The 27,610-nt window shown below is 41.8% G+C and overlaps 1 protein-coding gene across 48 annotated transcripts in view; it reads left to right on the plus strand.

The window, feature by feature from the left end:
- The window catches only part of MAP4K4 (mitogen-activated protein kinase kinase kinase kinase 4), a 214,402-nt gene that overhangs the window by 117,175 nt on the left and 69,617 nt on the right, over positions 1–27,610 (plus strand). For all 48 annotated transcript variants that reach the window (XM_064268519.1, XM_064268518.1, XM_064268522.1 and 45 more), the window contains exons 4-7: positions 12,899–13,024; positions 14,322–14,432; positions 20,060–20,150; positions 22,391–22,521. In XM_064268519.1, coding sequence (XP_064124589.1) covers positions 12,899–13,024; positions 14,322–14,432; positions 20,060–20,150; positions 22,391–22,521 — 459 coding nt within the window. The remainder of the gene's footprint in view (positions 1–12,898; positions 13,025–14,321; positions 14,433–20,059; positions 20,151–22,390; positions 22,522–27,610) is intronic.

Raw genomic sequence — 27,610 nt, forward strand, 5'->3', positions numbered from 1 at the left:
GAATGTTTAGAGAACATTCCACAGTATCACTGTGTGACTTTTTCCCCTTATATACGTAATTAATATGTATATCTTTTACATGATGTATTGTGGATTTATATATTATAGTTAATTTATGTACATGTTGCCTTGTGCAACCTGTTCATTCTTCTCCCGCCCCCATCTTTGAGCCCCTGGCGATCATTCATCTTTTAATTTCTCTATGTTATTGTTGGCAGAAACCCTGGTGGCGTAGTGGTTAAGTGCTGCAGCTGCTAACCAAAAGGTCGGCAGTTTGAATCTACCAGACGCTCCTTGGAAACTATGGGGCAGTTCTACTCTGTCCTGTAGGGTTGCCATAAGTCGGAATCGACTCGACAGCAACAGGTTTATGCTGGTGTTAGTTGCTGTCAAATTGGCTTCAACTCGTGGTGACCGTATGTGTAACAGAACGAAATGTTGGCTGGTCCAGCACCATTTTCACGATGGTTGGTATGTTTGAATCCATCCTGGTGGCTATTGTGTTAATCCATCTCATGGAGGGGTTCCCTCATTTTCGTTGGCCCTCTACTTTACCAAACGTGATGTCCTTTTCTAGCGGTTGGTCTTTCCTGATTACATGTCCAAAGTAAGCAACCCAAAGTCTTGTCATCTCCATTTGTAAGAACATTCTGGTTGTATTTCTCCTAAGACTGATTTGTTCTTTCTGTTCTTTTGGCAGTCCATGGTATGTTCTGCATTCTTCAGCAACAGCACAGTTCGAATGTATCAGCTCTTCTGTACATATATGTGCACATAATACATGCACCAAAAACCAAACCTGTTGCTTTCGAGTCGATTCTGACCCTATAGGACATAGTGACCCTATAGGAAATTGTAGAACTGCCCTGTAGGGTTTCCAAGGAGTGGCTAGTGGATTCAAACTGCTTACTTTTGGTTAGCAGCTGAGGTCTTAACCACTGTGCCACCAGGGCTCCAGTATAGACATACATGTACATAATTAGTGCATAGTTAACCTAATTAGCTCTTGCTTCGGCATTTGGGGAAGCCTCTTTTCTGGATTGGTACTTATTTTTATAATATCTGAAAAATTTAAAACACAAAAGTCTCCAGGATTTGTTACTTAAGATTTTATGATATTTTTCCCAGGTAATTAATTAAGGATGTCATTGTCTTCAGTTAAATTAATCACTGAGAGATCTTAGGCCCTGATAGCAGACCCCAAATTAACCTTTTTTTTTTTTTAACTCTGGACTTTCCAACTCAAGGGGCATCTCTTTTGGTTTCCTTTGATTTTGAGGTTTTCTTTTTAAGGTTGTAAACCTTAGGGACCTTAAATTTTAAACTCGCCCTTTTCCCCATTCTGTATCTGTCTTTGGCTAGAGAAACCCAATTATTTTTGAATACTGTCTTGTGCCACTTTTAGGCCAATAATCTTCAATAGAGAAATTATTCAAGTGTGTGATGTAGAAGTGTGTAAACATCTCTGTACAAGGAGCCTTAATACGTGCAGTGTTCAAGGTCTTAAATGTGAGGTTAGCAGTTTACACTAAGCCTGGGAGGAGAAGAGCTTTTCTTGATTTCTCTTACAGATTTATGTTATTTTATTGGCAGCCTGGTTAGTCTAGGTTCTGAGAATGTGAAAATAATTTGGTGGGCGGTGAGTTTTCTTGCCTCCTTTTATAGTCTATGTGATATCTCTTGTCTGGTTTTTCTTTTATGCTGGCTCTTCCCAGCTGCCCATGGCTCTTCCTCAACGACTCCCTGAGTGCACCTTGGGAGGTCTTGTCCTCACCCTCTGGGGATGGCTAGTTGCCCTTTCCTCTGTGCTTTCTTGTCACTGTGCTTTCTTGTCACCATGCTCTGTCCATCTCTGTAATTTTTGGTCCCCACCTGTCTCCATCACTACCTGTTGATCGCCATGTCCTGTTCTGCTCTTTGTCGTTCTAGTGCCCAGCACAGTGTCTGCTAGGGCACATGAACAGTGTCAGTACCTGTTGATTGAGTGAATTTGTACCAATGAATGGGTGGTATATGTATGTGGCTCTTGCTAAAAGGCTGTCAAGGAAAGTGACATAGCGACTTCTTAGCCTTCATTTTTTGGGCGATGGCAGATGGCAGAATCAGTGGTTTGTGTTGCTGGCTGAGGGGAGGATGAGCTGAGAAGGGTCCAACACGTTAATATCCTTCTTTGTGCTTATGGTTTGAGCTGTGTGTGATCTTCCAGGGTCTTCACTGAGATATTTATTTGAACAAGTAACTAACTGGTTTAAATGTTGGTCTCTATAAATGTAAAAAGCAAAGATGTCACTTTGAGGACTAAGGTGCACCGGAGCCAAGCTGTGGTGTTTTCAGTCGCCTCATATGCATGCGAAAGCTCGACTATGAGTAAGGAAGACCAAAGAATTGACGCATTTGAATTACAGTATTGGTGAAGAATATGGAATATACCATGGACTGCCAGAAGAGTGAACAAATCTGTCTGAGAAGAAGTGTAGCCAGAATGCTCCTTAGCAGCAAGGATGGCAAGACTTTGTCTCACATACTTTGGACATGTTATCAGGAGGCGCCAATCCCTGGAGAAGAACATCATGCTTGGCAAAGTAGACCCTCTGGTCAGTGAAAAAGAGGAAGACCCTCAAAGAGTTGGATTGACACAGTGGTTGCAGCAGTGGGCTCAAGCATAGCAATAATAGTGTGGATAGTGCAGGACCGGGTCGTGTTTCCATAGGGTCACTGTGAGTTGGAGCGGCCTCGACAGCACCTAACAGCAGCAGTAAATCCACCTGTACTCTCAGAGCAGGAGATTCAAGTTGTATGTGTGTTCGTGATGGTGATAGGGTTACTTTCTTTCCTTTTGTGCAGAAATCAGCCTCCCCTTACCTTGAAGATAGGTGTGTGGTAGTTTGTGGTCACCTTCTCTGACAGCTGCATTGCTTTTTCTTGTCCTCTGTGAGAATTCCAGTTTGGTAATAATTACTGTGGCTTGGCCAGCCTGATTCAGAAGCCTCCACACAAACTCTTACCATGTGTTTTGCTTCACAATCATTCAGAACACAGGGAGGTGATGACCATGAGAAAGGGAGTGTTAAATTTTTCTTTAGGGAGTGGTGCTGTTGAACTGTTGGCAGACAGATAACATCTGTAGCCTCTTGATGCCTTCCTTTCAAGGTCTGTTTGAGTGGCTCCTCCAGTATCCACTTCACCTTGGTTTGCATGTGTGTTTGTAGAAGGAGGAAAATGGATTAAGGAAAGGGATCTCAAGTTAGTGCACTGTTTTTATATCAAAACTACCGACTACAGTTTTGTGAAATGTGTATGTAGTAGACTGTCCTCAAGTTTTATATAAAGTGATTTAACAACAAAAGATTACACATCTTATCAGCTTTCAGATGTATACGGTTGAACACATGTAGCGTGGCAGGCTCTGTAGAGGGGCGTGGAGATGCCTTCCTGGAGCTTAGGTCTCACAGAAAAGGTGAATTTTAAACTAATCATTTTGGGGCAGTGAGTGCAATGAAAGACAGTTATATGACTCCAGAGCAGTTGATTTTTATGCCGTTGCATTTTTTTCATTGCCTTTCTAGGTTTTTCTGGAGCTCGAGAATGTAGTTGTCACGCTGTAGGGCAGATTTGGAGCCAGGCTTTTGCAGGAGAGTGGGTTTCTCTGGCAGGGAGGCTAGAGGACACGTTTTTATGAATTTCTATGGCAGAGCATAAAGCATCCAACACGACTTTCCTAAAAAGGACCAATTACGCAGTGGGTTAGAACTGAATATACTGGCTTGGTTCAGAGCAAAATGTCCGTTTTGGGTTTTGCTAAGTGATCTGAGGTCAGCTTTACACACTTAGGCTAGTGCAAATGTGGTGACCCTGTAAGATGCATGTCCCACATAAGCTGTTCAATTGTGATGGTTTTTTGGTTGGGACGCCGAAGCTTCTGATTCTGTATTCCTCTCATTGTCTCCCTTCAGATGATATGATATGTACCTAAAAAGTAGAGAAAACTGGGAAGGAGAGACATTTTTAGTTATTTTCCTAGTTGGGATTGAAAAATAAGGAGGCGAAGGTTTAATACTTTAGGCATCATTCCTGGTGCCATACTGTAGCCTTCGTCTGTGCCATGGTTGTAAGAAATAGCTCACACACATAGATTGAAGAGGCTAGGAGAAGTTTTGGAGTGGGCTCCATGTGCCTGCTACATCACTCCTTCCCCAGAATGTAGATGTGATATTGCTAATACGAAGGCATGCTTCAGCCTGACCTTGGACACCTAAAACCTCTAAAATGAAGGATGACTGTCAAGAATTAAAATATATTGACTATTTTCTGTTTTGCACAAAGACCTGTGAAACGTAGTCATTGTCTTCTAGAGTTACTTCCTGTTGTGTGATAACTTCCCTATGGAAAGCGTCTTGGAATACTCAGAGCAAAGGGAATGGGTCTTCGCGTATGGTTTCCATGAGGACCTTCCAGAGAGCTTCTTCAGACATGTAAAAGTTTTTTTTCATCTAAAAGTACTTTATTTGTTTTATTGTGCTTTAGGTGAAAGTTTACCAAGCAAATTAGTTTTTCGTTAAACAATTAATACACATATTTATTTGTGACATTGGTTGCTGACCCTGTGATGTGTCGACACTCTCCCCTTCTCAGCCTCGGGTTCCTCTTTTCCATTCTTCTGGCTTTTCTGTCCCTCCCTGCCCTCTCATCCTTGCCCCTGGGCTGGTGTGCCCATTTAGTCTTGTATACATGGTTGACATGTGTTATTGTTTGTTTTATGGGCCTGTCTAATCTTTGGCTAAAGGGCGAACCCCAGGAGGGTCGTCAGTAGTGAATTAAAAGAGTGTCTGGGGGCCATACTCTCGGGGTTTCTCCAGTCACTGTCAGATCAGTAAGTCTGGTCTTTTTTTGTGAGTTTGAATTTTGTTCTACATTTTCTCCTGCTCTCTCTGGGACCCTGTATTGTGATCCCTGTCAGAGCAGTCGGTGGTGGTAGCCAGGAACCATCTACTTGTGCTGGACTCATTCTGGTGGAGGCTGTGGTATGTGGTCCGTTAGTCTGGGTGTGTGAAATTTGAGTCAGAGGCCATGCAATTGTTTTTGGATGGAAACTGCCATTTCAGAAGAAAGGGAGTGGGAGGATCCTTTTCCAAATACGTGAATTACCCACAATGAAGAGAATTATTTTAAAGTAACAAAAATCACAATGTATATTCATTTAAACCAACATTTATTTACTTTCTGCCTAATTGGCACACTACAGCAATGTTCTATTGTTGAAGCGAGAGCCAAGAGCCAGGTCTGAAGTACTACTTATTTTTTGGTTAACACCGTGACACATGAAAGGTAACCACCAAGGGAAGGTTGTATTACTCTCTAGGTGACTGTTGCTTGATTTCTTTGTTTTTTCACTCACCTACTGTGTTGTATCATGAAACATCAAAATAATACACGCAGGAGTCAGGGTAAGTTAAGGGGGCAATGGGGGAGACAGGAAGCGTGAGGGAAAGATTGAGGTAAAACCATTAGATACTTTAAGTGCTTGGCCTCTAATATCCTCAGGTTTAGAATTAGAAGTTACCGAGCTATGTAAATACTAGCCTTTAGCGAGTAGTTGTTTCATTTTGGCAACGTCTGTACGTTTGAGGCATAAACTAATAATTTGCTTATAGCAATTGAGAGTAAACAAAAATTATTTTAATCATTTGATCAAAAGCAGGGTGATTTCTCATACTAATTCTGTTGAGGTTTTTTTCTATGTGTGATTTAAGGCTTTTAAAAAATATATATAATTATGATTTTTTTTTTTAGTGGTAGGAAAGTGGGAACAGATGGTCTATATCTTGTATGAGTTTTTTTTTTTTTTTTTCCTGGTCAAGGAATGGAAACATTTGTGAATGCAAGTTGTTGGCTTTCTAAATGAGCTGGGTTCTAATTTAATGGACCATATAAGGCAAATTGGGTCTCAGGTTCCTTCATGGGCAGATACCCAAAAGGCGTAACAGTTACTACCTACAAAGGTGTAGGTCAGTAGTTGGTTTAATGACTTTGTCTGCTAATTTTATCACCTGTGTCAGTTCTGGGTTACGTAGTTGAGGTTGAGATATATATATATATATATACACACACATTTTTTTCCTTGTGGGGTTATGTTTCTGCTGCTTCACATCCCTGGTAGGTTTTAATTGGGTACCAAAAACCAAACCCTGTTGCCATCGAGCTGATTCTGACTCAGAGTGACCCTATAGGACAGAGTAGAGCTGCCCCATAGGATTTCCAAGGAGCAGCTGGTGGATTCGAATTGTCGACCTTTTGATTAGCCCCTGAGCTCTTAACTACTGCACCACCAGGGCTCCAGTTGGGAGCCAGACTGAATTTTACTTTGTTGCTAGGCTCTGGATAGTTTGCGCTCCTTTGATATTCTTGAGCTCTGTTCTGGAGTGCAGTTAAGTTACTTGGAAACAGTTACATTATTTTAAGATTGGTTTGGTAGGACCAGAGCAGCATTCAGTTTAAGCTAATTTTGTCCTGCTATTGGAGCCCTGGTGGTGTAGTGGTTAAGAGCTGTGGCTGCTAACCAAAAGGTTGGCAGTTCAAATCCACCACGCATTCCTTGCAAACCCTGTGGGGCGGTTATACTCCGTCCTGTAGGGTCGCCTTGAAGGCAGTGGGTTGGGTTTGGTTTTTATTGAGCTAAGAGCTCAGCTATTGAGTGTATATAATACTCTTCTTCTGTTTCTACTACAGGATGCTTCATAAAGTTTGCCATTGGCTTAGGGAGGGGTAAGTTATGGGCTGAGGCAAGATATCCCTTAAGGGGCCCTCTGGCAGGTCAGGAAGATGGGGCCAGATCGTGATGAGTGATCTTGGCCTCCACTTCTTTGCTCCAGGGAAGATTTAAGCATAGAAAGAGCCAGTCTCAAGTTGTGGGTTTGGATGAGTACATTGTAGCAGACAGGAAGACACCATGAGGCGGAGGCCAGAGCTGTGTGGCCCCACTGGCCCCATAAAAGGCAGATGAACCAGCAAGGTTCTAGCTCGTCAAGTCCCATCAGCCCCTTGCACAAGCAGCCATTGGTGGAAGCAAGCCAAGCAGGGAAGGTGGCAATGATCCTAGAACAGCAAGGAGGGAGGGCCGAGGACCTCAGTCCAGTGACAAAGGGAGCCGGCCTGCATGTGCTGCCAGAAAAAAACTCATTTTGAATTCTTCTGGGGCTAACTCCTGTATCTGAAACTTTTCTAATTTTTTTTCCTAATTATGTAAGTAGTACATGTCAGTTGTAGAAAATTAGGAAAGTTAAAGAAGAAAATACCTATTATCTAAAGATAATATTCAGTAACATTTTTTCTTTCTTTTTTTTTTTTCCTATGCTTTCATTTAAGTATTATGTAGTTATTTGCACATATATACACTTAAGTTGTGTGTGGCAAAATGTTGATGTCAGGAATACAGTCATTGTTAGGTGCTGTCGAGTCGATTCTGACTCATAGCGACCCTGTATACAATACAACAAAACACTGCTCTGTCCTGCACCATCCTCAAAATCGTTGCTATGCCTGAGCCCATTGTTGCAGCCACTGTCAGCGCATCTAATCAAGGATCTTCCTCTTTTTTGCTGACCCTCTACCAAGCATGATACCCTTCTCCAGGGACTGATCCCTCCTGATAAACATGTCCGAAGTATGTGAGACGAAGTCTCAGCATCCTCACTTGTAAGGAGCATTCTGGTTGTACTTCTTCCAAGACAGATTTGTTCATTCTTTTGGCAGTCCAAGATATATTCAGTATTCTTTGCCAACATCGTAATTCAAAGCCGTCAATTCTTCTTTGGTCTTCCTTTTTCACTGCCCAGCTTATGCATGCGTATGAGGCAGTTGGCAATACCATGGCTTGGTCAGGTGCACCTTAGTCTTCAAGGTGATCTCTTTGCTTTTTAACAGGTTAAAGATGTCTTTTGCAGCAGTTTTGCCCAATGGAACACAGGAATATGGTAGCCCCCCTTATCCGCTGTTTTGCTTTCCTCGATTTCAGTTGCCTGCGGTCAACTATGGTTCGAAAATGTTAAATGAGTCCACAGCATGATGAAATTCATGCTCTCACTCCATCGTTCACATAACTTTTATTGCACTATATGGTTATAATTGTTCTATTTTATTATTGTAGTTAATCACTTGCTGTGCCTAATGTATAAATTAAACTTTACCGTAGGTGTGTATGTATAGGACACATCATAGTGTATGTAGGGCTTGGTACTATCTGAGGTTTCAGGCATCCACGGGGATAGGTGCTTGGAATGCACCATCCATGGATAAGGGGGGCTGTTGTATACAGTTTCATCTTCTGAGCATTTTGATTACCGGGCCCTTTTTGGTCTCATAATTGTAAGTTGATAGTTAGATTATGTTCCAGCTTTAATTTGGGCTTTTCTTACATCTCAGTAAGTTTGGAAGTTTCAGGCCCTGCTTTAGGTTTCCATGTTCTAGGGGCCTCCCAAGGAGGTACTGCTATTTTTATGTGTATCTCTGGATAGTGACAGGAAACTTTGAAAAGTTCTAACAGTTCAATTTTGATCCTAGAGAAAATAGTGGTTTGTCTTACTTATTTGGCTTTATAGTTTGAGTAAGATCACCACCACCTTCATTATTTATTTGTCGTGTTGTGCCTTTTTTGGGGGGGGTGGGGAGGCTTGCCACAGAGATGTATTGTAGTCTCCTTATGATTCTTGGCATCATTCATGGAAAACACCAGATTCCCAAGGTTCTTCATAAATGAGTGATGTTGCGGGAAATGGGATGGCTCTTGTTTACCATCCTACATCACTCAGTCACAGGTTTTTCCCCATCAGCGCCCTGCCCCTCTTGTCCACCCAGGTGAGTGGTGTTACTACGTAATTCTTTCTTACCACATTCTTTTTAGACGCTACCTGAGCAATAGAACCTCATTGGAATATTCAGCAAGTGATGTGGCCTGGTGAATTTTCTAAAGGATGGAGAAGTTAGAAGGTTCTCTGAGGACTTTAGTAAAAATTCTATTTGGTGTCATCTTCAGAGAGAAAGGACAGAAAGAGCAGGTTTAGGACTTCAGGGCTATTAGTTTGGAATCCCAGAAGTTAATTGATTCTGTAACAAAACTAGAGAGAGTGTGTCTGTTTGAAAAGTGTTCCAGTGTGTTCTTGAGCAGATGTCTTGAGTCCTTGGTTTCCATTTTATTTTTTAATGTTAATTTTTAAACTTTTCAGTTGGGCTTTGATTCCGGGACTGATCAGTCTTTGGGAGGCAGGACTGATTAATTTGATAAAGGATGTGCTGTTCCTTCCTTTTGGCCAGATCCTGTAACCTTCATTTTGTTCTGTCCTGCATAATTCTGTTCACCTACATTTAGGTTTTTAATGGAGGACATTTTCTAACGGTGCATAACCCGTTAAAAAAACCTGTTGCGTTGAGTTGATTCTGACTCATAGCGACCCTATAGGACACAGTACAACTGGTACTGCCCCACAGGGTTTCCAAGGAGCGGCTGGTGGATTCGAACTGCTAGCCTTTTGGCTAGCAGCCAAATGCTTAACCACTGCACCACCAGGGCCCCGCATTAGTGGGATAGTCAGTGAATTTAAGTTATAGAACTCTCTCATGTGTCTGAGCCCAGGAACAATCAAATGTGATCGATTCTGTGTTGCCGTAGACTCGGTGTGGTACTGGATAACCCTCTCAGATGTAACTGGGAGCTGCCGGGTAAAAGATAATCTCTTTTTTTCCAGTTTAGTCACATAGAGAAGGGTTCAGTAGTAGTTTACTAAAACAAAAGAACAAATTTGTAAACAGGTTTTTAGAAAGAAAATTTCATAAACATTGCATTTAAATGTATATTCCTTTATACATTTTGGTGCTGGAATCTGCCAGAGATATTTGCATGTCTCATTTCATCAGTCCTCCTTCCAGCGGACAAAGAGAGTGAACAGTTAATTACCCTTCTGTCGTTCGATGGTTACTGAGTAGACATTTAATTCGGTAAGGAGGGTATGTATGCTGGATGGAAAGATGATTATCTCGGAACGTCTTCCAATCTTGGATCCCAGTGAGTTTATCCAAAGTTGACCTGTCTCTCACACACTACATATAGTTACTGCCATTCATGGAAGGTGAGAGGATTTAGCTAACCAGAGCCTAAACAGCCTTTTAAGGGGTCATTTAAAAACAAAGCAATCATATGCACGCCTGTGTGCTCAGATGGTGGCGTGCCCTGGGCTTGTCACACGACTCATTTACAAACCGTAGCTGCTTTAAAAAATTACCACTATTCAGATGTTCTCCCCTCCCCCATGGGGTAACCGTCAGTGCAGGCAACTGCATTGCCCAGTCAAATCCCAGCCCGAGACAAAGGCCTTTTTTTGCTCCCACTGGTTAGAGTCCAAAATGCTAATTAGCATCAGCTGCACTAAGTCACTAAGGGGGCTTAGCAGCTTCCTTACCACTGAAGAGAAACCGGAGGGTACCTTTGCTTTCTCACCAAGAAGGTCTCTCTCCCCTCTTAGACCAAACATTGCGATCCAGCTCATAGTGACCCTGTAAGACACGGTAGAACTGCCCCATAGGATTTCCAACGCGGTAATCTTCGTGGAAGCAGACCGCCACAGCTTTGTCCCATGGAGGCGGCTGGTGGGTTTGAACCACTGACTTTCCAAAGGGCAAGGTAGTTTGGACCGGCCTACACACATGGGATAGTAAACTTCCTCTGCGTAGTTCTGCCAGTTCAGTTTTCTTTTCACGTGTGGGATTTGTGTTGTTTTAAAATTTCAGTTCAGGCCCACCCCAAGTCTGTTTTCTGCTCTACCTTCTCAGGCTGAACGAGGTGCTTCTTTTTGGTGGTGGTGGCAGTGGGATGTGTGTGTATGTTTTTAAGTGCTGGAATGAGACCACCAAACGTGTTAATGACCAAAGGGAGATTTGAATGCAGAAGTTGATTTGTTACTTTAAAGGCAACATGAAACAGTGTATAATAAGCATTGGTCATAATTAGATTCCAGTTGTAGTTGGCTCAAAGCCTTTGGCAAATTCTGCAATTCTGACGCTTTTTCTCCAAGATGGGCACTCCTAACTAGACAGTAAATGACAATTAGCTGTGTTAAATGCCTTTTTATTTTATAAGATCTGTTACTAGTCACCTATTTTAAAATCATGGAAGCACGAGAAGGAATGTGAAGTATGCATAAGCCTTGCCCTGAAAGAGTTATTTGTAAGGAGAACGTGCTTGCCCCTCAGTAGTTTCAGTAGTTGAATTTTGTACCTTCCTGGGATTTTACTGCTCGAGGCCTTCTTACTTGAGAGTGTGGCCTTCAGGTGGTTTTAGACATGCTAGGCTGAAACGGTAGGCTTTTTCTAAGGGCTGTGTGTGTTTGACTTTATTTTGCACAGGTAACATCTTCCTTCCCTGTTTTCCTCCAGCTGTACACGTGTGAGCACCTTCACATACGCTCCCCTCTGTCGCATGTGTCCTGGGCTACTCGGAAACCCTGAAGGGGAAGAGCGTCAGTCATGAGCGGAATGAATGTGTCTGCCTAGAGAAACAGAGTGCAGAGCCCTTTTAAGGGAGACAGTCATTTCCTTTTGAAAATATGTGTATAGTATAGGGTATTTTAGAGATCTGACCTGCACATTTTTCCTGAATACCTTTAAAAAACTCATTGCTGTTGAGCCGATTTCGACTCATAGTGACCCAATAGGACAGAGTAGAACCGCCCCATAGGGTTTCCGAGGAACAGCTGGTGGATTCGAACGGCCGCCCTTTTGGTTAGCAGCTGAGCTCTTAACCACTGCGCCACAGGGCTCTGGGAATACCATTACCTTCTCTCTAACACTGCTTTCTAACCAAGGCTGATTTTCCTCTTTGCCGGTACGTTCTCTCTTCAGTCTCATTTTAATTCCGCCTTTCCATTATTCCCTTGTGACCTAAAAATCTTTGTGGACATGACTCTTCACAGGTAGTATGGTGGGGCTTTCTCTATGTCAAGTGTATGTACAACAAGAAACAGAGCGCCCAGGCTGGTCCCGTTCCTTCCCCAGGTGTATGTGAGAGATGGGTGGAGGCTCTGCAGACTTCTCAGGCCTTGGCACTCAGAAGGGCGGCTTGTTTTTATTTTACAGACCTGTGTCACCATCTCTGCCCTTCACTCCCCACCTGATCTTCTCATACAAACGCTGTGTTGTTGCTCTGCTCGTATTATTTTAATAAAGCCAAAAGCTAGGAGAGAAGCCAAGCCTGCAGAAACTTTATCACTGAGTGACGTTTTATTACTGAAAGTTATTGGACTCATCCAAATCTCTTTTAGGGTGCAGATTCCCATTGAACATGCCACCTAGGGCCCCCACAGCTGGCCTGTGAACCTATCAGCCCAGGGCCCCCTTAGAGGGGCTGCTGCTGTGAAGGCTTGTTGAAAGTGGATGTTATCTGGCCTTAAGTGTGCCAGGTGATTTATATTCATAAATGTTCACCAGAAAAGAAAAAATCTTTCCTAGTGACTAGTTAAAGTAGTGTCAGTTGATTCTGGTTTTTTGCCCCCACTTTGATGAGCAAATTGAGGCCCCATGAAATGGAGAACATTGCCTGAGGCCACCTGGTAGCTGAGCTGGGACTGCGTCCCTGCCCTGCACACTGCCCCCGTGCCCTTTCCCGTACACATCTTTATCTTCTGTACTTGGTGTATTTCTTGCATAACCTGTAGTCTCATTTCAAAGGGTAGGTCCCCTTAAGATCCCTAACTCTTGGTATGAGGCTAAAGGTGAGTGTATACACCACCTTTACTTCTGACAGGACTGGGAAGTTGTGTTCCTTTTGTGATGGGCTGTGTGGGGGGAGGGGGGAAAGTAAAGTCATGCTCCGTTCAAAAGCAATGCGTTTTATGTATTTATTTTTATTCTCAAGGATGAAGAGGAAGAAATCAAACTGGAGATCAATATGCTGAAGAGATACTCACATCATAGAAATATCGCAACGTATTACGGTGCTTTCATTAAAAAGAGTCCTCCAGGACATGATGACCAACTCTGGGTAGGCGGGTGTTCCCTGAACGTTGTGTAGGGTGTTCTTCATTGGCTGTGTGATAAGGGTGCTAAGTAGTTTTCAAAGGGAGGGGCAGAGAGAAGGGAAGAAGAATGGGGCCATAGCTGGAAGATTCTGAAGGCTTCGTTGGCCTCTGTGTTGTTGGAAGGGGTACTGGATGCTTATTTTCTTGTTGATTTCACATTGCACAGAAGATAATTAATTCTGTATTTCAAGAATAAAGTGGTATGTTTTAAAAGGTTTGTGAGGAAATAGCAAAGAAGAAAAGAGCAAGGGGCTTGGAAATAAAAGTGGTACAATAAAAGCTGTATAGGAACTGGCTAGCTCAATTAATTGCCACTTTCTTTACCACCTGGAAGTGAGAGAGATCTCTCCAGAAAACATGCTTCTGGCAGTGATTCATTAATAATATTAAGGATCATATTAATTAAACCAGTAAGTTCCAGGAGCATTTCTGGAATTCACGCATTAAAAACCTTATCTCTGACTGCATACATTTATATTCAATACGGTGACCCTGAGATACCGTCAGATCTATGGTTATCACGTTAGTTATGCTCACGGTGTTGAGCTTACGAAGCAGGAAGATGGAGTATTACTTTCTCTTCTAAGGCTTTTTTTTTTCTATTGTAGAAAACTTGTAAAATTGAGAAAGTAGAAGGAAAAGAAATCATCCCAATTCCCATCACCAAAATCCAATCATAGTTAAAGCTTTGGAATAGTTCTAAGTACTTTTAAAATGTAGTTGTGACCATATTGTATAAATATTTAGATACTGTAAATAATACATTTTTAAAAAGTGTATACGTCTTAGTAACAGCATTTCTCTTTTGTACTAAACCCAGTTAATATAAAATAGATTGAAGATCATAGTGTGAGGGAAATGGAACTTTTTCGAGGCTGAATGGGAAAGAATGTTGGCGAGTATTTGAATCAGATTTCTGATAGTTGGGCGATGGTGGAGAATAAGACCACACTGGCCCTCCAAGGCCCATACGCTTACAACAGTGTGTGGACATTCTGGAACCTCCGCACTGGGGTCTGTGCAGTGGTATTGCAGAAAATCTCAGTCTCCTGGACCAAGTAGACATAGTGGATACACTGGACAGTGACTGAGCTCTAAATAATTCAGAAATCTTCAAAGGAACCCTATGCCTAGGTCTTTAGGAAAGGTGGGGTGGGTCAGACTGCGTTTGAATAACTTCTCTGCTGTGTTCTGAAATCTGTGATGCTCTCTTTGACTGCTGGAGTGTGTTAGTCACAGTACATCTTGTCTGCCCTGTAGCTTGTTATGGAATTCTGCGGGGCTGGGTCCATTACAGACCTCGTAAAGAACACCAAAGGGAATACGCTTAAAGAAGACTGGATCGCTTACATCTCCAGAGAAATCCTGAGGGTAAGGAAAGGCCCCAGCTGTAGGGCCCTAATAGGTATCCTTGTGCTCACCTTTTCATTTTCCTAGCCTGGAGTGTGTCTGTGCGTTAGTAGTGCCTGTACAGATTATTCTGTTCTTGACAAGCAGTGTCTCTGTAGAGCTAGCCTGGTGGTGTAACTGCATCATGGTTGTGACTCTGGCAAGTGCTTAAAGAAAGTGGACTTACATAAAAATAGTTCTTCCCTATTTCCTGAAAGTTTATCTTCCAAGCCATCACGACACCACCAAATAGCATCTTTCCTTGGATGTTAGAAAGAGAATTGGAGGGATGGGGAAGAGAAACGATCTCTAACTATTACTATTTTTGTAGCAACTCTGCCTGTAAGCTTATGAAATCGATACTAAACGCTGGCTTTCGCAGCCATCCCGTGAACCTCGGCGTTAACCGTTAGAATCTGTTGTAATATTTATGAGGAGAAGTTCTAATGCTTAATGTTATTTACAGCCAGTTGGAAAGCTGGCTTAGGATCTTAGAGTAAGTTTCCCAGCTGCTATTCGAGCAGCTTTCAAATGATCCCTTTCAGGAATAGAGCCACGCTGCCAGCACGGGAGAGGCTTTTTAGATTTCATATCTGAAGAATGCTCGTGAGTTACCAGCGTGTCTCTGCACCGTTAGTCAGCCATCACATGTCTTCTCTCCACTTCATGTGCAGATTGCACGCTGAAGTTACTTGGTTGCATTTCATTTTCCCAGCATATTTTTAAAATAAAAACTGTGGAAGTTAAAACTGAAATCTGGTTCTGTGCTTCTGCCACTAATTAAAACAAGTCTTATAAGTAGGTGGTTTATTTTTGTGTATGTAAGATTAATAGAGCATTGCAGGTTTTAAAAATGTCCTCGAGAATTCCTAGAAAAACATGGAATTTCTTTTTATTTATGTGTTTTATGGAGCCCTTGAAAATACTAAGCAATTCCCTTAAGAAAACTAGTTGTGGGGGTGGAGGAAACCATCTTTTTTTCTTTTTTTTTTTATTAAATAATCACACTTAAACTTCATTATTAAAATATCAGGGTCCTATCTTTTATGATGATTATAGGAAGCAGAGCCTAAAAGTGGGAGAGTAAGTCTCCTGTCGTAAGCTACTATAAAGGAGTTTAGTAAATGAGCAGAGGTATTTATTATATTAATAGCTAAGCCTCTTAGCATGGTAGGCAGGCGACCACAGTAGGTAAGAAGTTGCACACAGGAGTTAGTCAGACTTGGATTTGAGTCCTCGGTCTGCTACTTATTTATTATAGACCACCGGCAAAGTTACTCAACTTGGAGGACTTGTTTTCCTCATCTGTAAATTTTAGATAACAGCCTTAAGAGCGAAATACTATTAGTATGAGAATTAAATCAGCTGGTGTATTTGAATCATTTAATGTAATAGGCCACACAGCAGCCTTTCAGTTAATATTAGTTGCTATCGTTATGGTTTTATATTCACACATCTTTCCTACATATAATTCCAGTATAAGATTTCTCAAGCAGAGAACTAGCTTTCAGTATAATGCCCTAGGCATTAAATGTATTTCAGTTATCGAAGACAAATTTACACGTTTTTATATGCACAGGTAAGCAGCGTCTACCTATAATATGTAATATATATATTTTACCACCGTTCTATGGGCAAAATACTGAACGACGCAGGAAGCATCAAAAGAAGATGGAAGGAATACGTAGAGTCACTGTACCAAAAAGAATTTGTCAGCGTTCAGCCATTTCAGAAGGTAGCATATGATCAGGAATCGATGGCGTTGAAGGAAGAAGTCCTAGTTGCACTGAAGGCATTGGAGATAAAAAAGGCTCCAGGAATTGAAGGAATACCAGTTTGAGATGTTTCAACAAATGGATGCAGCACTAGAGGCACTCACTCACTCACTCACCTATTCCAAGTAATTTGGAAGACAGCCTGCTGGCCAACCCACTAGAAGAGATCCATATTTGTGTCCATTCCAAAGAAAGGTGTTACAAACAGAATGTGGAAATTATTGAACAATATCATACATAAGCAAAATTCTGCTGAAGATAATTCAAAAATGGTTGTAGCAGTACATTGATAGGGAACTGCCAAAAATTCAAGCCAGATTCAGAAGACGTGAAAAGAAGGATATCACTGGTGATGTCAGGTGCATCTTGGCTGGAAGCAGACAATACCAGAAAGATATTTACATGTGTTTTATTGACTGTGCAAAGATATTCAACAGTGTGGATCGTGACAAATTATGGATAACATTGCAAAGAATGGGAATTCTTCAAACACTTAATTGTGCCTGTGCAGAACCTGTCCATAGACAAGAGACAATTGTTTGAGCAGAACAAAGGGATACTGCGTGGTTTAAAATCAGGAAAACATGCAATCAGGGTTGTATCCTTTCACCATACTTATTCAACCTGTATGCTAAGCAAATAATCTGAGAAGCTGGACTGCATGAGGAAGAACTCAGCATCAAAATTGGTGGAAGACTCATTAACAACCTACAATATACAAATGATACAACCTTGTTTGCTGAAAGCGAAGAGGACTTGAAGCACTTACTGATGAAGATCAAAGACCACAGCCTTCAGTATGGGTTACACCCCAACATCAAGGAAACAAAAATCCTCACAACTGGTCCAATAAGCAACATCATAATGAATGGAGGAAAGATTGAAGTTGTCAAGGATTTCATTTTACTTGGCTTCACCATCAACACCCGTGGAAGCAGCAGTCAAGAAATCAATATATTGCATTGGGCAAATTGGCTGCAAAAGACCTCTTTAAAGTGTTGAAAAGCAAAGATGTCACTTTGAGGCCTAAGGTACATTTGACCGAAGCCATGATATTTTCAGTCACCTCATATGCATGTGAAAGATGGACAGTGAATAAGGAAGACTAAATAATTGATGCCTTTCATTATGGTGCTGGCAAAGAATATCGAATATACCGTGGACTGCCAGAAGAATGAACAAATCAGTCTGGGAAGAAGTACAGCCAGAATGCTCCTTAGAAGCAAGGATGGCAAGACTTCGTCTCATGTGTTTTGGACACATTATCAAGAGGGACTGGTCCCTGGAAAAGGACATCATACTTGGTAAGGTTGAGGATTAGCAAAAAAAGAGGAAGACCCTTGACTAGATGGATTGACACAGTGGCTGCAACGATTGTGAGGATGGTGCGGGACCAGGCAGTGTTTCATTCTGTTGTATATACGGTAGCTGTGATTTGGAACCTAAGAACAGCAATAACCACCACTGATCTCAGGCAACATTTAAAGGAAGACTAGGTCGTTTGAGGCCTCTCATTGGCTTGAGTATGGTAGGTCAATGGACATTTTTCTGAGATGCAGAAAATCTTTTTCATGTTGGTAGGCACCTGAAACAAAAGCTTCCTTTAGCTAAAATGGGGCCTTCTTGTGTGACAAAAGTTTAAATTAAACAGGAATAAAAAGCCTCTGAAAGAGTTAACATAGCATACCCTAGTGTGCGTTCATTATAGCAGTTACTAAGAGTCAGTTTTGATAAAGAGAAAGCAAGATGGTAAGTAGGAGGTGAGGCCTCATGGGAAATGTAGACAGCCACCCCAAAGCAGAAAACCTGGGTTCTCGAGACATGGTTAATGGGATCTGATTGTTGTAGTGAGAAACCTTGTGCTCATACTTCGGTAGATGTTTAGTTTAGATGCTAGCTCCTCAAAAGGGTACGAGTTATGAGCTTATAGGCTTTAAATATCAGTAGAAATGCTGACTTTGGCTAACCCACTAAAACCCTCAGGATCAAAAAGTTTACCAACAAGCCAGCATGTTTATTCCAACCACGTCCATATTCACATTCTATATGGTAGTGTTTTTGTAGAAACCAGTGTTTCATAATGAACATGAATGCTCAACAACCTTCCATAACCGGTAATAAGGGACAGCCTCGACTAGCGCTGTGTTCTGTGTCCATCAGCGAGATAGAGTTGCAGGAAAAGTGTTTCCTAATTTAAAGACAAATTGGTTTGCTCTAGATTGGGGTGTTGGCTGAGGGTCTGGGCTTGGCATCTCTGCTAAGGAGGAGTAATGGTGGCCAGCTGTGGGCATGGAGTAGTTGAACCAAACTCAAGTTGTCTCATCCCAGGACCTTCATAGAGCAAAATGCATTCATTGTTTGGAATAGTCACAACTCAGGTTAGCGTTGGGTATCCTTTCAAAGAACTGTCGGGTACACCTTAAACCATTCTACGTGCAGAAGCAACAGCCCTTGAGCAGTCTGGGCAGAGGTGGAGACATTTTTTCCTTATATTTACTGCTCGCAGAGAGAAAAAAAATACCTGCATGCATTGGTGTACTGCCTTTGTTTGAGAAGCGTTTGTGCTTGTTGCTAAGATAATTTTGTGAAAGTATAAGGCGGTTTGTGCAAATTAGAGACTGAAAATGAACAAAAGTAATTGAAGTCAGAATTAATGAAAGCATTAAGGAAGCTACATTTTCTTGTCTCTTTTTTTTTTTTGCAAGGATAAAGAGTGTTGGAAGTTATACCAGACTCAAAGAAGAAACTTTCTTCCTAATTATAGCACTAAGATACCATGTATTTTTAGTGCTTTTTCGCCTCGTCAGGGCTTTGTGGTGTGACACTGCACATCCTGTGTTGCAGAAGAATGAACAGAGCCATCAAATAGACTGTACTGTGTTTCACAAGCAGACTTGTGATTGTTTAAAAACCCCTATGTTAGAAAAATCCGTGTTCTAGAGCAGCTGTTCTATATAATTCATCTACAGAGTAATGATGACAATAAAACCCCCACAAAATTAAATAGAACAAACCCTTACTTCTAATTTAGCCTTTTTGAGTTGAGACGTTTCAGGGTAAATAGGTTGCTTGTGTCCTAAGGAGGCGAGGTGTGGCTTTGCTTCTCTGGTGAAGGACAGAGCAAGTGAGCGTGTTGTACGAAGGAGGCACTTCTGTCTTGTGGATCGAGTTTGGACGCAGCAGGTGGTCATGTTCTCCACCACCTCTCATGAGAGACATGCTTCTGAGCTTCGTTTCAGAAACAAGGTCATCAAAAATGGCTCTATACCCAATAGGCTTGTTTCCTTGGGGAAGCAGTATATTTCATTTGAACACAAAGCCCTCGCGACAGCAGAAGTGTATTTTCTGTTTGGCAGAAAGGTCGGATTGATCAGCAGTTAGCAGTTTGTCACTGTGCAGTGGGAAAACTCTCCAGTGTCCAAAAGCCAAATTTTAAACCCTGCTCTAGCCCTTCCTCCTTCCCCTGGGATGTATCTAGTGCAGATATACCCACGGGGTCACCGACTGGAAGATAGGCATTCAGCGTGGGAAAGGAACCACCCTGTACATAAATAGCATAAATTACAGCCGAGAAGCCGCAGATGGAATCTAAAGTGCGTCTTAAAGGCAGAGCTGGAGGACAGCGATGTTGCTCCCGTGGGGAACCTACCCAGTTGAAATGTGGGGGTAAGAGGAGGCTTCTGTCTGTCTGTCTGTTGCCTTGCTGGAAACGTACAAAATAGGAGTTCACAAAAACTTTTGGACCACGTGCACACTTTGTTATGAAAGGTGTGTTCCCGGCTGGTTGCTTACAGCAACAAAGAACTAAAACTCAGTTCTGTGTTCCCTGCTCAGGGGCTGGCACATCTTCACATTCACCACGTGATTCACCGGGACATCAAGGGCCAGAACGTCCTGCTGACCGAGAATGCAGAGGTGAAGCTAGGTATGTGACCATGTGCTGCCTGACCTGACACTTGCCCCTCGAGCAGACCAGCAATACGCTCTGCCCCGTTTGTCATTTAGCTTGTTACCCACGTTTTATTTATTTATTTATTTATATGTTCTGTTTAAGAATATGGGAACTGGGCTTATTGCTTAGCCTATCTCCAGACCTTCTCCCTCCCCGCCATTCTCCCTTCTGCTCTATTCTCCATGCAGAAGCCAGACTAACCTGTAAATCGCATCATGTCACTCCCCTGCTTAAAGACCCCCCTGCTTGTTTCCTTCATAGTACTGACCGCAATTTATAATTACAGTCACGCATCGATAACATCCGTTCGGGTAACGTGTGACCGTGTGTCTGTCCGTGTCCCAGCACGTATGTCCATGTTCCAGCACGTGCCCTTCAGCATCCCCACTTGGCAGGGAGCCCGCCCTGCCACCCCCGCCCACGCAAACAAGCGCCCCTGCCGCTGGGAGGAGTGGTCGCCCGATCCTGCTCCTGAGTGCCCTAGGTTGTCAGACATCACGGGGCCCAGCTGGGGCGAGGGCACTGCGTCCCCAAGACCGCTCACCTGGTGCCCCAGCCCTCGGCCAGAACCTCCCCATCATGCCCGTCACTGGGCTGCAGGGCTGTACTCCGGTGGGATCCAGCTGACCACTCAGGTGTACTCACAACATCCCAATCACACACCGTCTTATTTCACAGAATGTGTCATGGATGTTAAGTGACACATGACTCTATATAATTATTTACTTATAGCTCTGTCTCTGTTACCAGAATATAAGCTCTGGAAGTGCAGTGACCAGGCTTATTTTATTCACCAGTGCATTCTTCTCTAGCACCTAGCAGAGTGCCTTGAATTGTAGTAGCTGCCCCATAAATACATGAACGAGTGGGTGGATGGAGCCCACAGTGTCTTCCTGGAGATGACTTTACGGATTCTTTTTTTTTTTTTTAAATAGTTCTTGTTCCCCTCAGCTGGTTCTGTTTCTATTCCACTGTCCTAATGGTTCCGTCAAATTTTTAAACAGAACTCACATTAACTCTTCTTCCACTAAGGCATCACCAGGAAAAAAAAAAAAAAGAATAGTTTGTTTCTTTCAAAAATCTTAGGTACAGTTTACTTTTAAAAATAAAAATCTTAATAGTTGCTTCCTTGCATAGTGTCTACATTTATTGGTCCATCTTTGGAGGAATAGTCTGCCCAATTGGAAAGTCCCCTGGCAGCTAAGATAGGCGTTCTGATTGTTCTCACACATGGACGATTCAGTGAGCTGCACGTCTTCCCTGCACTGGCCTCGTGGTGCTAGGCCCATAATAGTCCCTGCGTCACCTAGTCATCTATATACAAGCTGCAGTGAAGCTTGAGTAGGTTTCTGCACCGCATGGCCTGTGTGTCTGTCTCAAGAAGCGCATTCAGCAAGTGAGCCCACCCTCTGGCCAGCTAGTTCCTGAGCATGTTCTATTCTCAGAGGTTGAATCCATCACCCCTGTGAATTATCTCAGCACCTTGTAGGCAGTTCTGCATGAAATCCCCCACCTTTGTGCACCCCTGCTGGGTATGATGGCAGCGTATGTAGGGATGATACTGGCCTTCCACTAGAGATCTGTGGTTTTCCTGCCAACTCTACCTCCCAACCTTGGGCTCTCCCCGCGGCCACCACCATCATTAACTGGGGTGGAGTGTAGTAGTTGCTCTGAAAAATGAGCAGAAGCCCCAAGTGTTTTGGGGGTTGTTTCCTAGTATAATTGAGATTTAGCTTGACTCCTTTGATTTAATGCAGTACTCTCTTCTTCTCAAGAAAACCTTTGTGGCTTTCTTATCTTTATGTAGATATTTCTACTGCTTAAGAAGCTAAATCAAGTGGGTCTCAGTCAGTTCCGAACTTGGGGCTTTCTATCACTTGATTGTTCGTGGCAATCATGTTCTTTGAAAGCGCTGAAAATCGTTACTCATTCAGAAGGCCCTCTGCTGGTCACTGTGGGGGAAGCTCGGGGAGGCAGCACGTCCAGGCCTCCCCGGAGCTTACACACTAGTGGAGGATCCTACGGCCTTAGTGGCTTTGCTCTGGAAAGCACACTCCTTACCGATGTCGCCTGCCTTGAGGAGAATTGCACGTGCGTGAAGCATCATTGTTTAAGTTCGCTCTGAAGACACTTCCTCCTCCCATTTTTAAATCCCCTTTTTAATTTTGTTTGCTCATTGTTCTACTTTTCCTTCCTTTCTCTTCCCCCCACAGTCGATTTTGGTGTGAGTGCTCAGCTGGACAGGACGGTGGGGAGAAGAAATACGTTCATAGGCACCCCCTACTGGATGGCTCCCGAGGTCATCGCCTGTGACGAGAACCCAGATGCCACCTACGATTACAGGGTAAGAGGCGGCTGCTCAGTTGGCCTTCTTGCTTCAGTGTCACTGACATTTTTGAGGAATGGGGGCCTTGCTTACAAATAGCACACTCCTTATCTCTATCTGCTTTTTCCCTGAGAAATTTTCAGTTTGCCAGAAATACATTTTGATGCTGTCATTTTTTTGCCCATTCTGCGTCACCTATGTTGTCCATAATAAAGAATATACTGGCTTCAAGGCAGCCTGGGCCACTTTGTATATATAGAACTTTTTTGTTGTGGGTAAACTAAATGCTTCTGCTGTTTGCTATCCTTTTAAATTCGAAGAATATGTTAACGTCGGATATTTACTCTCTTTAAAATGGTGTCACAATATGTAGCAACAGTTTGACCAATGCAAAGTTGATAGAGTATTCTTGTTCAAGAGCTTTACAGCTTGGAGTTGGTACACAAATATTTTTAAGGTATTGGACTGATCTCCAGGAACCTGAATCAGTAATACTTCTTTGATGCTGGTATAAAACCCATATTTGAGACTCAGGTTGAATATGTTGACAGAACTTATTTTAACAAAATCCCTTTGTCTTCATTAAACGAGCCAGAGTGGTTAATGTGGCTGGTAATAATATTCGGAATTGAGTTTGTCTCAGTACACTCCAATGTATTTCAGTATTTATTACATACACTCAGTGCAACTCAAATTAAACCTATGATGCAGAGGAATTTTTATTTTTTTATGTGTTGAAGTATTTTAAAATGGGTTACAGATTTTGTGACTCTTTAATAAGTCATTAAACCAAAACCAAACCTGTTCCCATCAAGTCAATCCCGACTCATAGCGACCCTATAGGACAGAGTAGAACCACCCCATAGGGTTTCCAAAAACTGGATGGTAAATTCAAACTGCTGACCTTTTGGTTAGCAGCTGAACTCTTAAGCACTACGCCACCAGGGCTCCCATACATCAATACTTATCTCTAAAATTTGAGAATGTTTTTGAACATACCCAAACTACCATCATACCTAAGTTACTTAAAAATAATTCCTTATTTCAATTGTATTGGGTTGTTTTGTTCATTGAGTCTCCCAATCTAGAATATACTTTTTTTTTTCTTCCATGGTATTGACTGTCTGAAAATGCTGGGCCTCTTACAAAATTTCTACCCTCTGGATTTGTCTGTTTACTTCTTTGTGATATCATTTAGCTTGTTTTCTGTAAACTGGACAGGCTCAATTAGTATCAAGGAAAACCTTTTTAATTAGCAAAATGGCCTCACAGATGATGGGGGTGCTTTGTGTTACATCACATCAGGGATTGGGTACCATCTCTTGTCCCACCATGAAGACTGGTCACTGGGTTAGGGTGATGACCCCTCGTTCGTACCACTATAGACTAGGAAACTTCATAAAAACAATGAAGAAATTCATAGGCCTGTTCTTATTCTGCGTTCAAACATACGTGTCTGAACTTTGTTTTTAACATAATTATAGGTTATTTAGAAACCACTTAAGCTGAGTCAGTTTAAGTAATTCCTTGGTTTGAATAGCATATAAATGAAAGGATACTTAGGAAAGTAAACAGGTTACCTGCTTCTTTAAAATCTTATTTGGATTTTAAGACATATTGGGTGATAAGATTTCATTTACTCATCAACCAATGCTTATTGACTGTCTGCCCTAGGCCATTCTGATTCTAGGGGTACAAAAGTGAATGAACAGACAGAAATTGCCTGCTCTCATGGAACTTATGTTTGAGTAGAGAATAAAGTTAAAATTCAGATTTCTTTTTTTTCTAAATTGTACTTTAGATGAAGGTTTACAGAACGAACTAGCTTCTCATTAAACAGTTAGTACACGTATTGATTTATGACATTGTTTAACAACCCCATGACATGTCAGCCCTCTCCCTTCTTGACCTTGTGTTCCCTATTACCAGCTTTCCTGTCCCTTTCTGCCTTCTAGTCCTTGCCCCAGGGCTGGTGTGCCCTTTTTGTCTCTTTTTGTTTTATGGGCCTGTCTAATCTTTGGCTAAAGGATGAACCTCAGGAGTGACTTCATTACTAAGCTAAAAGGATGTCTGGTGGGCCATACTCCCAGGGTTTCTCCAGTCTCTGTCAGGCCAGCAAATCTGGTCTTTTTTTGTGAGTTAGAATTTTGTTCTACATTTTTTTCCACCTCTGTCCGGGGACCCTCTATTGTGAACCCTGTCAGAGTAGTCGGTGGTGGGACCCAGGCACCATCTAATTGTGCTGGACTCAGTCTGGTGGAGGCTGTGGTAGTTGTGTTCCATTAGTCCTTTGGACTAATCTTTCCCTTGTGTCTTTAGTTTTCTTCATTCTCCTTTGCTCCAGATGGTGTGAGACCATTGGAGTATATTAGATGACCGCTCACAATCTTTAATGACTCCAGATGTTACTCACCAATGTAGAACATTTTCTTTATAAACTATGTTAGGCCAGTTGATCTAGATGTTCCCTGAGACCATGATCCCTACAGCCCTCAGCGTGGTAATTTGGTCACTCAGGGAGTTTGGATGTGTCTGGAGGTTCCTTGACCTTGCCTTGGACAAGTTGTGCTGGCTTCTTGTCTAAGTATGTTTATCTTGTATCCTGCTACACCGTTAAATCTTTCTATTAGTTCCAGTAGTTTTCTTTTGGAGTCTTTTGGGTTTTCTATGTATAGTATCATATCATTTGCAAATAGGGACAGTTTTACTTCTTCTTTACCAATTTAAATGCCCTTTATTTCTTTTTCTTGGCTTATTGCTCTAGCTAGGGCTTCCAGCACAGTGTTAAATAGGAGTGGTGGTAAAGGGCATCCTTGTCTTGTTCCTGTTCTTGAGGGGAATATTTTCAGCCTCTCTCCATTAAGAATGATGTTTCCTGTTGGTTTTGTATAGATGCCCTTTATTGTGTTGAGGAATTTCCATTGTATACCTGTTTTATTAAGAGTTATTATCAGGAATGGGTATTAGACTTTGTCGAATGCCTTTTCTGCGTTGATTGAGACGATCATGTGATTCTTTTATTTATGTGGTGGTTTATTTGCTAATGTTGAACCATACTTGTATGCCTGGTATGAATCCTACTTGGTCATGATGTATTATTTTTTTGATATGATGCTGAATTGTGTTGGCTAGAATTTTGTTGAGAATTTTTGCATCTATATTCATGAGAGGTATTGGTCCGTAATTTTCTTTTTTTGGTGGTGTCTTTGCCTGGTTTTGGTATCAGGGTTACTCTGATTTCATAGAATGAATTCGAAAATATCCCTTTCTTTTTTGTGTTCTGAAATAGTTTGAGTAATACTTGTGTAAGCTCTTCTCTGATGTTTGGTAGAATTCTCCACTGGAGCCATCTGGGCCAGGGGTTTTTTTGGTTGGGAATTTTTTAAATTACCTTCTCAGTCTCTTCCCTTGTTATGGGTCTGTTCAGATTTTCAACATCATTTTGTGTTAGCTTGGGTAGGTAGTGCGTTTCTAGAAATTGGTCCATTCCTCTAGGTTTTCAAATTTGTTGGAGTGTAGTTTTTCATAAAACTCTGTTATGATCCTTTTTATTTCAGTTGGGTCTGTTGTAATGTCCCCCATTTCATTTCTTATTTGGGTCATTTGCGTCCTCTCCTGTTTTTATTTTATTTGGCCAGTGGTTGGTCGATTTTGTTGATCTTTTCAAAGAACTAACTTCTGGTTTTGTTGAATTTTTTTTTTTTTCCTGTTGTTTTGCTACTCTCTATTTCATTTATTTCTGCTCTGATCTTTGTTATTTTCTTTCTTCTAGTGGCTATGGGCTTCTTTTGCTGTTCTCTTTCTACTTATTCAAGTTTTGTAGCAAATATTTTGATTTTTGTCCTCTTTCTTTTTTGATGTGTGCATCTATTGCTATAAATTGACCTCTGAGCACTGCCTTTGCTGTGTCCCAAAGGTTTGGGTATGATGTGTTTTCATTCTCATTTGATTCTAGGAATTGTTTGATTCCATCTTTGGTTTCTTCTGTTACCCAGTGGTTTTTAAGCAGGGTGTTATTCAGTTTCCATGTAACTGATTTCTTTTCCTTGCTCTTTTGTTGTTAATTTCTACTTTGATGGTGTCGTTGTCAGAAAAGATACTTTGTATTATCTCAGTGTTTTGGATTTTGTTGAGGGTTGCTCTGTGGCCTAAGATGTGGTCTGTTCTGGAGAACGTTCCATGTGTGTTTCTTTTTAGATGTTCTGTCCTTTATTGAGAGAGGCGTGTTGAAATCTCCTAGTGTTATTGTGGAAGTGTTAGTTTCTCTTTTCAGTGCCGTTTGAGTTTGTTTTATATATTTTGGAGCCCTGGCATTGGATACATAGGTGTTTTTTATGGTTAAGCCTTCATGATGGATCATCCCCATAATCATTATATAGTGCCCTTTTTTGTCTTTCATGGTGAATTTTGTTTTAAAGTGTTTTATCTGAGATTAGTATTGCCACTCCTGCTCATTTTTGGTAGCCGTTTGCTTGATATATTTTTTCCGTTCTTTGATTTTTAATAAATTTACGTCTTTATTTCTAAGGTGTGTCTCTTGTAGACAGCATATGGATAGCTCCTGGTTTCTTATCTGTCTCTGTATGGGTGCGTTTAGGCCATTTACATTCATTGTAATTATCGATAGGTGTGAGTTTATTGCTGTCATTTCGTAGTGCTTTTTATCGTGGTCCTGACGTTTTCTTTGTTCCTCTTCTGTGCTCAATTCCTTTTGTGGATTTTTATTTCATTTCTTTTGTTTTTAACTGAGACTTTGTTTTTCTTCTTTATTTTGTTGAGTAGGTTTGTTAACTTTCTTTGCAGGTACCTTGAAATTTATCCGTATCTTCCTAGGTTCGAACCAGTCTATTGTTACTTGGTATTGCCTTGCCTTCCTCTCCATTACAAAGTTCTATACCTATACCCTTTAGTCCTTATTTTATTGTTCTCTCATTGTTGTCATTTAGAGATTAACCTCCCTCTATCCCTGTTGTAATTCTTTTCGGTTTTGGATAGTCTTTGAGAATTCCTTTCCTCGGTTGGTATCTGGCTGGTGTGATTTTGCATCCTGGATTCAGGCTGTGGTCTGTCCACCGATCTCCAGCAGGAGTCCAGGATGGCGAACCTG

Source organism: Loxodonta africana, chromosome 15 (genome assembly GCF_030014295.1).
Source record: "Loxodonta africana isolate mLoxAfr1 chromosome 15, mLoxAfr1.hap2, whole genome shotgun sequence".
NCBI classification, from domain to species: Eukaryota; Metazoa; Chordata; class Mammalia; order Proboscidea; family Elephantidae; genus Loxodonta; species Loxodonta africana.